Below are 14,743 nucleotides of genomic sequence, written 5' to 3' on the forward strand. Positions count from 1 at the left end.
CGAAAAAAGAAAAGAAAGAAGAGAGGAAGCGGCGGCGGGGGGGGGGGGGGGGGAGTGGGCGGGTGTTGTGATAAGGGCTGCTTGCCGAGTTCCTTCTTTGTCCGAGAAGAATTTTAACATTTCTGCCATGATTTTAAACTCTGCCTTCATTCTTGCTGTTGCCGGGAGGGGATGAGCTCTTGCGATACCCGCAGTGCCCAGCCTGGGCAGGCTTTGCTTCGGTGGCGTTTGCTGTGACAGCAGCCACGGCTGGAAGAGAAGAGCCCCGTGGCCAGAAGGTTTTCCTTTCACAGCCCCAGGGCTGTCTGGTCCTGCCTGCGCTGTCCCAGACCCCAACTGGGAGAGGCCACCTTGGCCGGCTCCTCTGCTGGAGCTACACGCCCTTTGCAAGGACCTGCTTTGCTTTGGGTTCAGGCTTCCCCCCACCCCATCCCTTCTTCCCGGGCTTTATAGTTCTCCTTGTGCCTTCCTGATTTGGAGTCCTTGCTGGTTTTTCACAGCAGGGAGACCTTGGCTCTCTTCAGAAAGCTGGGGGCACGCTCATGGCTCTCTCCAGAGCCCCTTGCACAGCACTAGTGTTCTCAGCCTGCTTTAGCTTATTGTTGGTGCCGTTGCTATGATGAAAGGGCTGTGGGAGGCTCCGTCGATGGCAGAGGCTGTGCTTTGGTAACTGGGGCGTACAACAAGGGACTGCCTTGTCCCAGAGACCTCACAGGTCAACTGGGCTCGTGCCGAGCTGTACGTAGGTGGACCTGGGCTGGAAGCGTGCTTCTGCATCCCAAGCGAGAGGGACTCAGGAGCCAGGTTCTCTGCTTGATGTGTTGGGCCCTGTTTGCTTCAGATTCCCCTTGTGTGCCTCTTCTCACCCACAGAGAGAAGAGGGCTGGCGTGGGGTGGTGGACCCGGTTTGTACCATCCCCCTGTGCCAGTGGGTGGGTGGGGATGTAACCAGGGACCAGGGGGTAGAGCCTCCACTGAGGAGAGGACTGGCCACCGTGCCAAGAGCACCACGTAAAAGCAGCCGTTGCAAAATAAAATACATCCATCTTGTAACTTCATCACATGAAGCGCTGGCCTTGAGTAGAACAAATTTTTCAATCTGTTTTTGAGCTGCTGCTGCTTTGTACCATGTGAAGTCAATTCAAGGCAGGCTCCATTCCAGCTAAATCTGACACCAGGAAATGTTCTTTTTCTCCCCGTTTACTTCCCGCCGTCCTGGCCCCGCTGCAGGGCAGAGCTCTGTGCCGAGCAGCCCTGCCGGGTGCTCCCCAGCCCGTGCCTCCCTCTCTTCTCCCCCTGTCCACAAGCCACAGCTGCTCACCAGCTCCTTTATGTACCCTCCGTGCCTGCAGCTGGTCCTGCTGTCAGCTCTCCTCTCATCATAGAATCATAGAATGGTTAGAGTTGGAAGGGAGTTTAAAGATCATTGAGTTCCAACCTCCCTGCCTTGGGCAGGGACACCTCCTACTAGACCAGGTTGCTCAAAGCCCCATCCAGCCTGGTCTTGAACGTCTCTAGGGATGGGGCATCCACAGCTCATGTGGGCAACCTGTTCCAGTGTCTCACCACTTCATTAGGAAACACATCACTAGGTTTCTCCTCTCCAGCCCCCAGCTCCTGGAGACAAGTGATGTTCCAGGATGTCCCCAGCTTTTAGCAACAGCACCAAAATGTCTCCAGCCCAGCATCCTCCCTGATGCTGGAGATCTCTCTCAATCACCAGGGCAGGCATCTCCCTGAGATGAGCTTGTAGACCCTTCTCTGGGATGAGAGCAAAGCAGAAAGGTCAGGAATGAAGACAGTGATTGGGGTTAGTTTCTTCTTCATAGAATCATAGAATGGTTAGAGTTGGAAAGGACCATAAAGATCATCTTGTACCAACACTCCCACCATGGGCAGGGACACCTCCCACTAGATGAGGTTGCTCAAAGCCCCATCCAAGCTGGTCTTAAACACTTTGAGGGACACTTCTTGCCTAAAAAACAAAAAACTGCCTGTGCTCTTCTCAAGTTGTGTGGGGCTCCTTGGCTGCACAGGCAGCTGCAGGTGTTGTTGATGGAGCGTTGGTGGTGTTGAGGTGAGGCTTGTGTCTGGCCACAGCCAAGCCATTGGGTTTCCCTTTGCAGGACGTGCCACTGCACCTGGGCTGCAGCCCCCTTTATATGGTAAGGTATGTGGCACGCCGATGCCCTGAGCATCTCCAGGCTCTGCCACTCTTCCCTTGTTAATGACTAACGAGCTGTCGCTGGTGGGAGCATCCAGGCAGGCTGCTGGAGATGGCCTCACTCCTCTCCAACACCCACCAGCTCTCCCCTGTAGCATCAGCACCCACGGCACGTTGTCACTCTGGTCACCACGCGTGGTCGAGCGCTGGCACGTGCATCGTCTCACTTCATGCCTCTCTGCTTTGAGTGCAATGGGGGGATACTGCTTTTTCAATTTCATCTCACATTTGAAATGTACGGTTTTATATTAAGTTTTTACTATGGGGAATTATTTTTAATTATAGGGAACTGGAAGACGATGAAGTAAAGTTGAGTAAGTGAGACCTATGCGAAGAAGTCATGGAAACCATATCATAGGAGTGGAAAGAGACTCCTAGGACACTCAGTATTGTTCCCATGAAACAACATATCCTAATGTAAAGAAAATAATTATAATTAAAGCTGTTAATCTTCTGCTTTTAATGAGGGGAAAGGAAGAGAACTGAATGTCTCAGGGGCAAGATCTTGAAGTTTGTACCGTTTGCCCAGGGAGGTGGCAGAAACTGGAGATGCTCAGTTTTTAATGGTGCAAAGTTTTCACAGAGCCTGTTGTCCTGGCCTGGGGACATCACTGATGAGTAGACAAGCTACCTGTGTCCTTTTCATCCTTTGCTTTTCTGGGCAGGAGAAGCCATGTGCCAGCAGCACCCACTTGCCTGGGACAGGGCAGGAGTGAGGGTGGCTGTAAATCAACTTCCCAACCTGGTCCTCACCTTCCTGGCTGTACCTGGAGTGAGCTGCAGGATGGTGCATGCATGGAGCGACCTGTGGGGTCTAATGGATCGTACATCTCACTTATTAACTCTTTGACATTGTTGTTTAAAGTCCTCATGATGGCCTGATTAATCCCATTTATTAAAAGCCAGGACCTCTGACACTCTCCTGCCATCCTCCATCTCCTGGAGGGGATGTGTCTAGAGCAGGGAGGAGGCAGAGATGTCCAGGATGGCTTTTTCCCCATCACAGTGTTTGTGCTCCCAGTGTTGCTGCTATCTGAGCATGGACTGTTGGGTTTGTCTCCCTTTGAAGCTTGTGATTGATGTCTTAAAAATTAAAATTTGGCTAAGAAGTCCTAAATTCCGTCAGAATAACTATCTCCAGTGCCGAATCCAGGGCTCTTGGAGCTATTAATTATTCTTAGCATCTTGTTGCATATTGCGCTGCTTCTAATCATATCGTGAAGTGAGATGGAAACGGCAGAGAAACCAGCAGCTTTGCTGAGGCAGAGCACCCTTCCCCGGTAGCTGATTAATTAAAGTATTCACATGAAATGGTGCCTTGATTATTTTTTAAGGTAACAGCCGGAGGCGATGCCGAGACTCTCCGACTGGACGCAAACCAGACGCCGGGGGTGCGTGGGGGTCGCTGTGTGGTTTTAGATCTGATGAAAGGCAGGAAATGGGAAAATCTGGCAAATCTCCCTGGCTTGACTTAACGGAGCCTCTTGACTTTTGCTAGAGTGCATTTTTTGTGCTGTAATGGCCAAGTGGAAATTTAGAGGCGGATCTGGCTCTGGGCGCTGGTACGCTTAGCTGGCTTCTACGTGGTGGCAAAAAAGAAGGAAAGGTGTTTGAAAATGAGAGCCCCCGACGTTTAACTGTTGCTGCCCTCTGAGTCCCTTTGCTTTACCTTCTAGCAGAGAAACCTGCAATGGCAACGATAGCTTTTTTTTCCCCTTCCCTTTTGTGTGGTACCTTATTATCTCTGAGATGTCTCCCTTCTGCTACCCAAGTGAAACTCATCCCTCAGAAGTCAGTGGCGCTTCATTAGCACAAATTAATTCAGAATCCTGCGTGGTTACTTTAAAATAGATTCCGTTGACCCATATTGTGGAGAAGCATTGCATTCTCAGAAATAGAAGCCAATTTACCAGCTTTCCCTTTGTGGGGCTGGGAGATGTTTTCAGCCAGGTTAATCCTTCGCTCTTGCCCCTGGCGAAGGGGAGCGATGTCCTACCAGCCCTGCAGATAAAAGCCCACGAAGAAAATCTCCCACGGACCACCAGCTGCAGGAGCAGACCCTTAAAAGAAATGCTGAGAGGTGATGTTTGCAGTGAATTAAGCTAAGGGCTGTTAAATTGCAACCTGTGGGCTGTTCTTTCAGTCCTTGTGCTTTCTCCCCCCCCCCAAATCCAGCTCTCGGGCAGTGTGGGAGCTGGTGTTTCTCTGAGCCGTGGCACGTGCCACCGAGCCGGGTGGTTAAGATGCCGTTGTAGTGTGACTGTGGTTTTTGTAGCCTCCCTTAATTTAATTTAGTTTTATATGTTCAGACTATAATCAATTTTTATGCTGCTTTAATAAGCAAATCTATGCTATCAGCATGCTAAAGGGGCTTGTCATTCACAGCTTCCCAGTCAATCCACCATTTTCTGTATTAGCCAAGTGTCCTCAGCTGTCCTGAATTCGGTAACTGCTCTGCAATTAGCGGCTGGCACGCCGATGGGCACGGGGTGGGCTGGTGGCCCTTGCCTGTGCTGGGCCCTGGAAATACTCCTCGTGGTGCAGTAAAGGGACAAGGCAATTACATCTCCCCAAACATTGGGCACTCTGACTCAGCTTGATTGCCAAGTGTTGTTACAGCAAATATGGACTTTTATTTCCTCCTTGTGAGAGAGACAAATCCTGCATTAGAAAATGCCTGAGCATAAAAAAAGGGTTGGCTTTAGTATCTGCAGGCCAACGACTGGCAGGAATCGCTTTGCTTTCTTATTTAACGTGCAACTCACCAGGGCATCGCCTCTTTTCCCTCTCTCCTCACCTTGCAGGAAGATTTGCCTTCACTGTAAGTGCTCCCAGGAAGAGCACATCGTAACAGTTATGCCTCTGGAGATGGAGAAGACCGTCACGAAGCTCATGTTTGACTTCCAGAGGAATTCGACTTCTGACGACGACTCGGGCTGTGCCTTGGAAGAGTACGCGTGGGTCCCCCCCGGCCTGAAGCCCGAGCAGGTAACGATGACACTACCCAGTTACCAGAAATAAATGGTTTTAGTATACTCTTTGGGAATAGTCACCCTGATTTTCTCCTGAGGGCACGAGCACTTGTTGCACGCGGCTGTTTCTGGGTGCACAGTAGTGACTTGCAGAGACAGGTCTGGTCTGAATGCACAAATGAAGCAAAATAGAGATGCGATCCTCGCAGGGCTTGGTGTTTTTCTGTGTCTGTAGGTGGAATTGGTAATTGAGAGGGGAGGAAACAAAATACTTCCAGGATGGGGTTTGTTGTGGTTGAGCAAGGGAACAGATACAGACGAAGCTACTACTGTTTCATGGGGGAAAAAGTGGTGATGCTCTAGCGTGGACTTGCTGCTCATATTCTGCCCTCCTGGACCACTCTGCTCTGTAGTAAGTCCAGGGCAGACAGCCAGAGCTGCTGGATGACCCTAAAAATGGGCCATGGTGTTTGGGGTTGGGTTTTTCAACTGTGACGTGTGTGCTTTACTGGAAAGAATTGTTCAAATGAGGTTCAGATCTCTTGGTCCAGGAATTGAGCGGGATGGATTAGACCTCAGCATGCTGTCTGTGCGGAGCAGGCATCGATTTCTGCTCTTTGCAGTTTACATGATTCGTTTGGTTTTTGTGCTGAGCTTTTACGTGTTCAACTCAGAACTTAATTTGCAGAGGAGATTGCAAAATGAGCTTAGCCTTGATAATTGCTATGGCAATCATTTTAAACCGTGTAAGGAGGCTGGGATAGGGTGGAAAGCTTTCATTCTTACTGTTGTAGTTGCTGTCCTTAAATATTGTGTTTTCTTGAGCTTTTATTCAGAAGGGTTTAGGCATTTCCTGAAATATTTTGGCACCACTCGTAGGCTGTAAATAATATCTGTCTGATTAGAGAAAATCCAGTTGTTTGGGGTTTTTTTTTCCTCCTCCTTGCCTTTACAAGCCTGGCTCGGTGCTTGCTTGAAGCTCTGCAGCACCGTGTGTTTCGTTTGGTGCCACCCAACCATGCAAATCAGGTGCAGCCTTGTTTTCTGTCACCTTCCTTATGTCAGAGGCTCCCTTTGTGCCTGCCAGGAGGTAGAGGACACGGTGTATGGAGAGATGCAGATGGTCCTGAAGTAGTTGTGCTGGTCCTGCCTGCTGCGGGGACATGAACCAGTTGGGTTTTGGGAGTCCCATTGGAGGCCCATACCCAAGCTGGTGCCACCTGCTCTCAGCTCCACCTTCTGTCCAGTCTCAGCTCCTGCTCTCAGCTCCACCTGCTCTCAGCTCCACCTTCTGTCCAGGCGTGTCGGTGGCTTCTGGACCCTAAGCTGGCCCATGTCCCTGTAGCTTTGGTTGGAAATACAGATATTTAGTGACAGGTGGCACCTGACCAGGTAGACGTGGTCTCTGATGAGTACAGCATGGCATGGACAGCAACTGAAACCCACTTCCAGCATGGTGGTGACATGTTCCGTAAGACCTGGATGCTTCTTCAATCCCTCAGGTGCTTTTTACGAAATAGTGTGTCATCAGGGAGTTTGGGCTGCTCAGGAGAAAATAAAAGCAGGGAGTAGCAGCAGGTATTGAGATCTCATGCATTACTCAGGTTAATGTATTTTTAGGTTCTTCCAGCATCTGTTTCTTGCAGAGGTCACGGTGCTCCTCGCTACAAACACCCGCTTTCTAATTACGCTCCTCTGTCTGCGTTGCTGGGTCTTTTAGCAGATTTGCCACTTCAGACCTGTCTCCAATCACCATGGAGATGAAGAGCAGCCAGAAGCAGAGCCTAAGACAGACACTGAAATCCTTCCAGCATAGCTCATCCACCAGCCCTTTCGGGACCTTTTCATGCATCAGATGAGCCACTAAGGAGACAAAAACAAGATGTGACTTTATCAGGGCTGTGAAAGAGCCACGAGGCAGGGCTGGGGGTTGTCCCTGGGTGAAAGGCATCACCCTGAATTTCTCCAGGAGTTCTGGGAGTGTCGCAGGGCTGGGAGGTGCCCCCGGGGTGCAGGAGGATGCTGTTTGCCTCCCGCGGGGGTAGGAGGTACCTCTGCAGCAACTTGCTGGAGCCGTGCGAGGCTGCAGACAGACATGTGGCTTTTCTGGTCGATGAGTCAGGTTGTGCGTACGTGATGTGGAGCCTCTGGAAGGCTGATGTCTGCCGCCGAGCAGCTGGTGGGCTCCGCTCCGCCTGAGGACACTGCCGTGGGGCTGGGGTGAAAATACCGGTTTGCAGGCAGCGAATTTTTCTCTGCCTTCCCCTCTTTCGCTGTCGTATTTCTTTGACATGAAGCAGATGAAATGAAACAACTTTTTTTTTTTTTTTTTTGCAATATTCTACGTTATTAAAATCTCTATGCAGCATATGAGCTGGGGAGGTAAGTGGTCCCCTGAAAGACTAATGCAGTTTTCTTATTATACTTGGACGACAGCCTTCCTACCTCGCTATTCTTGGGAGACAGCGTTCACGTCTCACTTAACACAGCAATTTACGGGATTTCAGGGGGGTAAGTTGGCCAACAAACATAACATTGGTTTTTGGCAGTTTCCACAGGTCATTTCAGAATCTGGAGAGTCCCTTCAATCCATAGCTTAAATTATTAAGTATAATCTAAAGGGGAATAGATCCAAACCTGCAAGGTCTCACTGGATTCCTGGACACTAATTCAGGCATCAGCTGGTCTGTGGAACATGTCAACTATGTGAAAAGCGCGTTGATTGCTTAATGCCCACTACTGAAGAGAAAAAAAAAGCCTTGGTCCAGTGTTCACAGATAATGATCCAGACGTTGCACTGATGAGCAAAGCTGAAAGTTATCCCTTGTGTTATGGATCATCAGTGTGCATGACTACAAAGTGCTTTACACAACAGCCATAAACGTTACGTATTTCTAAATATGCTTAGATGGATGAAGATGGTGATATCAAAAATGTTATAATACCACTGCATAAAATATGGTAAAAATTAATCTGGAGAACTGGCTAAAAATTACGGCATCTCTGCTCAGTAAAGAGGGGTATAAACTGGAAGGAGATTGGAACGTTGTTTTCTTGAGGAGCCCAGAAGAGCTTGGTTTGTTCAGCCTAGCAAACTGAAGGGTTACGATCGCTCCCTGTGCATTAGAGGAGGAAGAGCAGTTATTCAAGCTCCAACTTTGGCACAAGAACGTAGATATAAACTGGCTCTGAATGCATTCAGGCAGGAAATTGGAAGAGGTTTCAAGCCATCGGAGGTGTAAGGCTCAGCGGCAACCTGCCAACAGGGAGAGCGACGGGTAGAAACCCACGACTGAGCTCCATAAATTACAACGTGATTAGGAAATGTGGTTTCTTGTAATAGCAGTCGGCTACACAGGATGGCCAAGAGCCTCTTGTGGGCTCTAATCCTGCTTGGATTGTACCCCAATGAAAAATTATGGCACAAGAGGGTCTTCTCTCCTGGAAGACAGGGATGCAGGTGGGAATGGGAGAGGTGGCTCTAGGGGAGATGAAGCAGAAGCTTGGAACATGGGCTTTGAGAAATACTCCATTTTCCTGCCTGCCATTTGATGGTTGGATAAAGAAATAATTGCAAAAAGTCTTGAACTGGGCAGACAGAGATAGAAACGTGTCCTCAGCAAAGCAGAATCCCAGACCAGGCCTGGCTGCGAAGACGGGGGAAGGCAATTTCGGGAGCCAGTTTGTCTGCTGGAGCTGGCAGTCCGACAGCCGATCCTCCTTGCACTGACATAAGTTTGAGGGCAGATGCTTAAAAATAAGTACTTTTATGATGTGTTCTTCACATTTTTGGGCAAGGCATGTATAAATACATGTGAATGCACAGCCTTGAATTCCTCAGGCCTGTGGTTTGGAGAAATCCAAAGGAGTTATAACATGCCAGCTCGAATTTCTGAATACAAGGGATTTTTGAGGATTTCTGTCTTTATTGTGTCTCAATAATAGGAGCAGCTGGTTATGGGCACAGATTTCCAATTAAATGAAAGATGGGGCTGTACTTCAGCTGTGGTGTGGCTTTCTGCACGGCTCCAGCACGCCAACATTCAAGACCCTTGAGTGTGCCATAAGAACTTAATTCCCTCTTGCTGTTAGCACAGTTGCTCTGATCAAGTCCCTTAAAAAGTTATGAAAATCTCATCTGAGCTAAAATTAGCAGCGTGATGGTTCAGGGGACCATTTTCCTCTAAGGCGGCCATTAGAGCTTGGATCTCCAGAGCTTTGCAGTGTGGTGTGAAACTCGTAGCTGTTGCGGGGAATTTATTCAGGGGCCAACGTACGTGTTGATTCCTGTTCTAGAACTTTTGTAAGGTCTATAGGAAGGGCTTGAGTTATAAAACCTCCAAGCTTCATCGTTTGCAGTTCAGGTCACGAACTGAGGAAAGGAGAGCGGAGAGGAACCTACACTGAACATGCATTTACACCTTACATAAAGATACCCACTTTCACCACCTTGGTGTGGTAGAAGGTACGTTATCTGGGCCAGTTGTCTCTGGGGACCGTGTGCCTCACTTCTGCCTATGTGTCATGATCGAGTGCGTTTTACCTTCTTGTCCTTTCTTGAGCCCTGTAAGCTCAACAAACTGTTCCACTCTTCAAGAGACTGAAGCCTTGCATGCAGCAAGGAAGGAACATGACAGACCAAAGCAACCCCGTGCCCCAAGCCTGCGTAGTAACGGGGAACAGATAAACTAATTTTTGACCAGGTAGAAGAAGGACAAAGGCCCCATGAAGAGCTTTGCTTTCCTCAGTAGATCCTGGCCTTGAGAGCAGAGCTGAGGGCGCTGAAGAGGAATCATAGAATCACAGAATGATTCAGGTTGGAAGGGACCTTAAAGATAATCTTGTTCCAACCCCCTGCCGTGGGCAGGGAAGCCTCCCACTCAAAGCCCCATCCAGCCTTGAACACCTCCAGGGATTGGGGTTTCTACAACTTGCCTGGGCAACCTGTTCCAATGCCTCACCACCTTCAGAGGAAAGAATTTCTTCCTAATATATAATCTCTCTCTCCTCTCTTCCAGTTCAAAACCATTACCCCTCATCCTATCACTCCACTCCCTGATGAAGAGTCCCTCTTCTTGAGAGCATAGAGCAAAGTGGGAGGGCTCCCATCTCCACGTAAGCCACGGGGAGGATGTTGGCTGTTCAAATATGACTCCAAAATAGTCATGGGGAGAAGGCTGTTAATCAAGGAGGAGACCATGGGGAAGCTTCCTCCCCATCTGGAGCTGTAACTCATGTTCGCTGGTGCCAGAAGCTGCAGCCACCTCTAGCTCTGCTCCTCTGGACACGTGCACGCTGTAGTATTTTTACCCAAAAAGCTGCATTTCAGCACATTTTTAAAAGCTCTCCGATTTCACTTTGAGGTAGCAGTAAGTCCATCACCTCCCCAGTGAACTCTCGGTATCTGAAGAGCCGGGCAGTTAGCGGCTCTTATTTCAAGGCTGGAGCTGTCTAAATCCAGCCTCCAGGCACAGGACCGTGCCGAATGCTCGCCAGCCGGAGCAGCAATCCTGCACGTGAAATGCTTTTTCCATGTGTGGTGCCATGGCTTGGGGGCAGCTGGGGTGGGTTAGGAGGTCCTGGAGTTATTCCTCCTCCCTAGCCCCCGAAGCAGAGCGGAGGGAGGAGGTGTGAGTGCATCCCTGGCTCCAAAGACAAACAAAAAAAATAGGTGGTAAAACCATGCATCTGGGCTTCTGCTCCGTTTCTGTGTCCTAGGGTGTTTGTCTGATTGTGGTGAGCTGACGGAAACTGGTAAAATTGTTTAATCCTTGAACAATCTGGACGAGATGATCTCTAGAAGCCCTTCCAACTCCAACAATTCTGTGATTCCGTGATTCTGTGAATCTCATTGTCTGGGAGGGAATCAGCTGCTTTTGGTGGGCCACAGGAACAATCCCGCTCACCTGGTGGGGTTTGCTTGGTTCTTCAATTTGAAGTAGCCGTGTGGTGGTCAGCAGAGGTGAGAGGCAGGAGAAGAGCTGGGAGTGGGAAAGAAGGCAGAAAAATGCTGGATTCCACAGTATGAACTTGTCCCGGAGCTTTATTCCAGCGTACGATCACAGCTTTTCCCTGTTGCAGCGTGATTCTAGTGTGCTACCCTATGACTTAAAAATGCAAGAGCATTTTAAGTGGCGTACCCAGGGGAATTATCAGCGATGATCAATGCGGCAGATGATCATTATAATTGCTGGTGCTCCAGGGGACTCTGAGCGGCGTGAGAGCGGCTCTGCCAGTCAGTACCTCGCAGCACAAAGACCGCTCACGGATGCTTTTGAAAGCGCCATTTCTGGCTCCTTTTCATCCAAATTTGATTTCTGCTTAAAAAAAGAAAAAATCGTGGCATGCGCTTTCACGACTCTGAAACTCGTGGATGTTGGGCCTTCATTCAAACATTCCTCTTTGATGCCAGCAGGAAGCCATGCTTCCGCGGGATCTCTCACAGCCCCAGAGCTGCTCCAAAGGCTTGGCAGGATGGATGTCGTTCTCCACTGGTGAGCAGCAACGCTCAGGCGGCTCGGCTGCCGTTAGCTGTGGGAGAGAAGCGCACGGAGCCTGCCAGAACAAATAGGACTTAGGAAAAATTATTTTTCCTTTGTTCCCTGCCTTTGTCCCTGCGTTCTGGAGTGGGTTTTCCCAGAGCGTTGCGGGGCACTGGACCGCCCAGCGCCGGGAATTGCATCCGCTTCTCACCGCCATGTGCCAGCACACGGGCATGCTCAGGGGTCTGGGGGTGACAAGGGTCTTCTCCCAACTGGGACTGTGGGGTCTCAGGGGGACCCCGGCTCCCTCCTGGAGTGCATGTCTGGCTGCATCCCCATGATCCATAGACCCAGCCAGCGGGTCCTGCTCTCCTCTCCATTTTGGAGCATCTGGCCTTGCTGCAAGGATTGTTTTGCTTCAGGAAATAACTAAGTGCTTTGTATCCTAAGGTCTGCAGAAAAGGGGGACGTGCCAGACTTGGGCTAAAGCACACTGAACCCGTTTTCCAGTTTGACACGTGCTGTCATCTGCGTGGAGCTCGCGTGTGAGCCTACGTGTACAAGAGCTTGCACCCTTTTGGAGACGCCTTGGGAGGGTTATTTGCGTGTGGCTTGTCTGGGGTGGTTTTTTTCCCCCCGCTTTGCTTTTCCAAGGGAAGGCCAGCAGGAATGAGAGCCATACCAAAGACACCAGATTTGTTTCTCTGTTGATCTTCAGTGCTCGGTGTAAAAGATCATTCCATGCCTGGCGTGCGGTTAAAAAGCCGGCGCTGGGGAGGAGCGGGCAAGCCACCGAGCAGCCCTGCTCGCCCGGGCCAGCACAGGCTTGTTGGAGCTGCTGGCCTCCTTCCTCCCAGCACAGCCAGAGCTCGTGGGAGCTGGGGGACAGGGCCGGGAGCTCGAGCAGGCACCGGCAGCCGCTGCGCCGCACATTGCTGCAGCTCCCTGTGCCACCTGGGATGTACCAGGCTGGCACAGGGTGGACTGCTGGGGCTGTGGGACCCCTGGCGTGGTCCCAGGGAAAACGATGCTCTCCTGGGCACGGGGAATATGTTGAAGGATGTCGGCGTGCCTGGGTTTTGAACAGATTCCACTGCATGTGCTGATTTGCTGTGCTGGGGCTGAACCCCCTTTTTCGGGGACATGCTTTTTCAGGCACTGGGCTTCACACAGGCCAGCACGTACAGCCCTCACAGAGCTCTTTGCAAAAGCCTTTCAGCTGTTTTGCTGTTTGTTTGGTTTCCTGAAAGCCCAGGCAGGATCGCCCAGCTGGATGTGCCGGGGCTGTTAGGGCTGAGCAAGTCGGCACCCATCGGTGAGCCGCGCCGGGACACCGCGTGCTCTTTGTTAGTCCATCCCAGCCGTACAGTCATCCCCAACAGCCTGGTTTGGTGGGTGCTTTGGGTAGGGGTGGTGTACTTCGGGCGAGTACAACCCAATGCTGCTTCCCAACAGCGATTCGCGGCATAAAAAACGTGGTATTTCCCCTCTGCCTCCTTTAATTCCCTGATCAAAGAGATTCTTCATCAATGGCTTAAATTCACAGGTTATTTGCAAACTTCGCCTTCTAGGAGAGGGTGTAAGACTTTGCCCACAAAGGTGCTGGCATGGGTTTTGTCTTTGGTCACCCCTGGGACTGCCAGGAGAAGCTGCAGTCCTGCCTTTGTTTAGCGGGGATGGGATTGGTTTGTAAGCTGTCAAAGTTAAACTGGAAACACACCCCAAACGTAGGAAGACTGCAGAACACAAAGGCATTTGTAAACTAATGTAATTACTTTCCTCAGTGCCTTTGAATAAAGTTGGCTCCACTTTAAAGGCTTTTTCCTATCCTTGTTTTACATTATGTTCTTTTCTTTATCCTGGTTTCTTTCTTTTTTTAATTTCTATCTTCCCCCCTCCGTGCCCTCCCCTTATAGCTCCAAGCAGCCGATAATTTCCAAAAGACGTATCATTTTTCGTTAGCAAAACTTGGCATTTGGACATTTCCCTTTTGAAGGTGAGAATAACACCCTGGGAAGATGGCTATCTGCTGTGCCGGGTTCTGGCAGCACAGAGCCCGTCCAGGAGCCTGGGAGACCTCCCCGGGGCAGGACGGGGCTTGCCGGGCTGGACAGTGTGTCATGGCACCCAGCGCCCTGGCCAGCCCGTCCCCATGGCATCAGGGCCTCGTGACATTGTCTGGAGCCTTACTTTAACTCAGCCTGATGTTTTCCAGATTCCTCCGAGGTTTCTCCCATCCAGATGTGAGCAGAGGTCACAGTGAAGAGGGGCAAGTGGGGAAACTGAGGATGAAACTGACCCCACACGTGGCTCCGGTGTGTTATGATGCTTGTTAGGGTAATGGTGGCCAGAGCAGATGTGTTGTGAGGAGAAATAGCAGGATGTGGAGCTGCTGCGTTGTATGGCAGAAGTATTTAATAATCAACCAGTTAAAGATAGCACATGATTTAAAAGCAATACGTTATCCGTCCTGGGTCGTTGCCCCACACTGTTTGCCTTATCTGGCTGCAGCTCGTGTAGCAGAGCCCCTAAGGTCAGTGAGGAGCCGTCTGCTGGTGCTTGGGGGGGCTGGATCAGGCCCCTTGGCCACAGTGGCCCTGCAAGGCTCACCAGCTACAAAGGCTTGTGCGTGCTCCGAACCGGAGCTGGATGGAGGAGGAGTTATTTTCATGGAAAACAGTGACCTTTTGTACAAAAGCAAAATGCAGACCGAGCAGTTTTAGTTTTCCAGTGAGTTAACGTTTTCTGCAGGCCTTTTCCTTGAAAAGCCAGATTGATCAGAGAATCCCTCCTTTTCCTTCTTTATTTTTCCTTATTCTTGAACATCCCGGCTGGGCTGTGCCAGCCCCAACGCCGACCGCTCGCTTGCGGAGGTTGGGAATGCTGTTGGCTGAGGCAGGGGACACTGGCAGTCTGCTCCCCATCCCTCCCAGCCTCTGCTCTCCCATGGGGGGAACCGGCACATCCTGTGGGGAATGGGTGATGGACAAGAAAACATATTTTCATAAGCCTGGATTAACATCAGCCCGGCCAAGAGGCATCCTTCTGCTCAGCATCTTCATTCT

The 14,743-nt window shown here is 50.4% G+C and overlaps 1 protein-coding gene across 3 annotated transcripts in view; it reads left to right on the top strand.

The window, feature by feature from the left end:
- The window catches only part of PRICKLE2 (prickle homolog 2), a 107,926-nt gene that overhangs the window by 70,118 nt on the left and 23,065 nt on the right, over nucleotides 1-14,743 (top strand). For all 3 annotated transcript variants that reach the window (XM_014946872.1, XM_014946871.1, XM_014946870.1), the window contains exon 2: nucleotides 5,029-5,212. In XM_014946872.1, coding sequence (XP_014802358.1) covers nucleotides 5,081-5,212 — 132 coding nt within the window. In that variant the 5' untranslated portion in view covers nucleotides 5,029-5,080. The remainder of the gene's footprint in view (nucleotides 1-5,028; nucleotides 5,213-14,743) is intronic.

The sequence above is a fragment of the Calidris pugnax genome, unplaced genomic scaffold (assembly GCF_001431845.1).
Source record: "Calidris pugnax isolate Ruff unplaced genomic scaffold, ASM143184v1 scaffold81, whole genome shotgun sequence".
Classification (NCBI taxonomy): domain Eukaryota; kingdom Metazoa; phylum Chordata; class Aves; order Charadriiformes; family Scolopacidae; genus Calidris; species Calidris pugnax.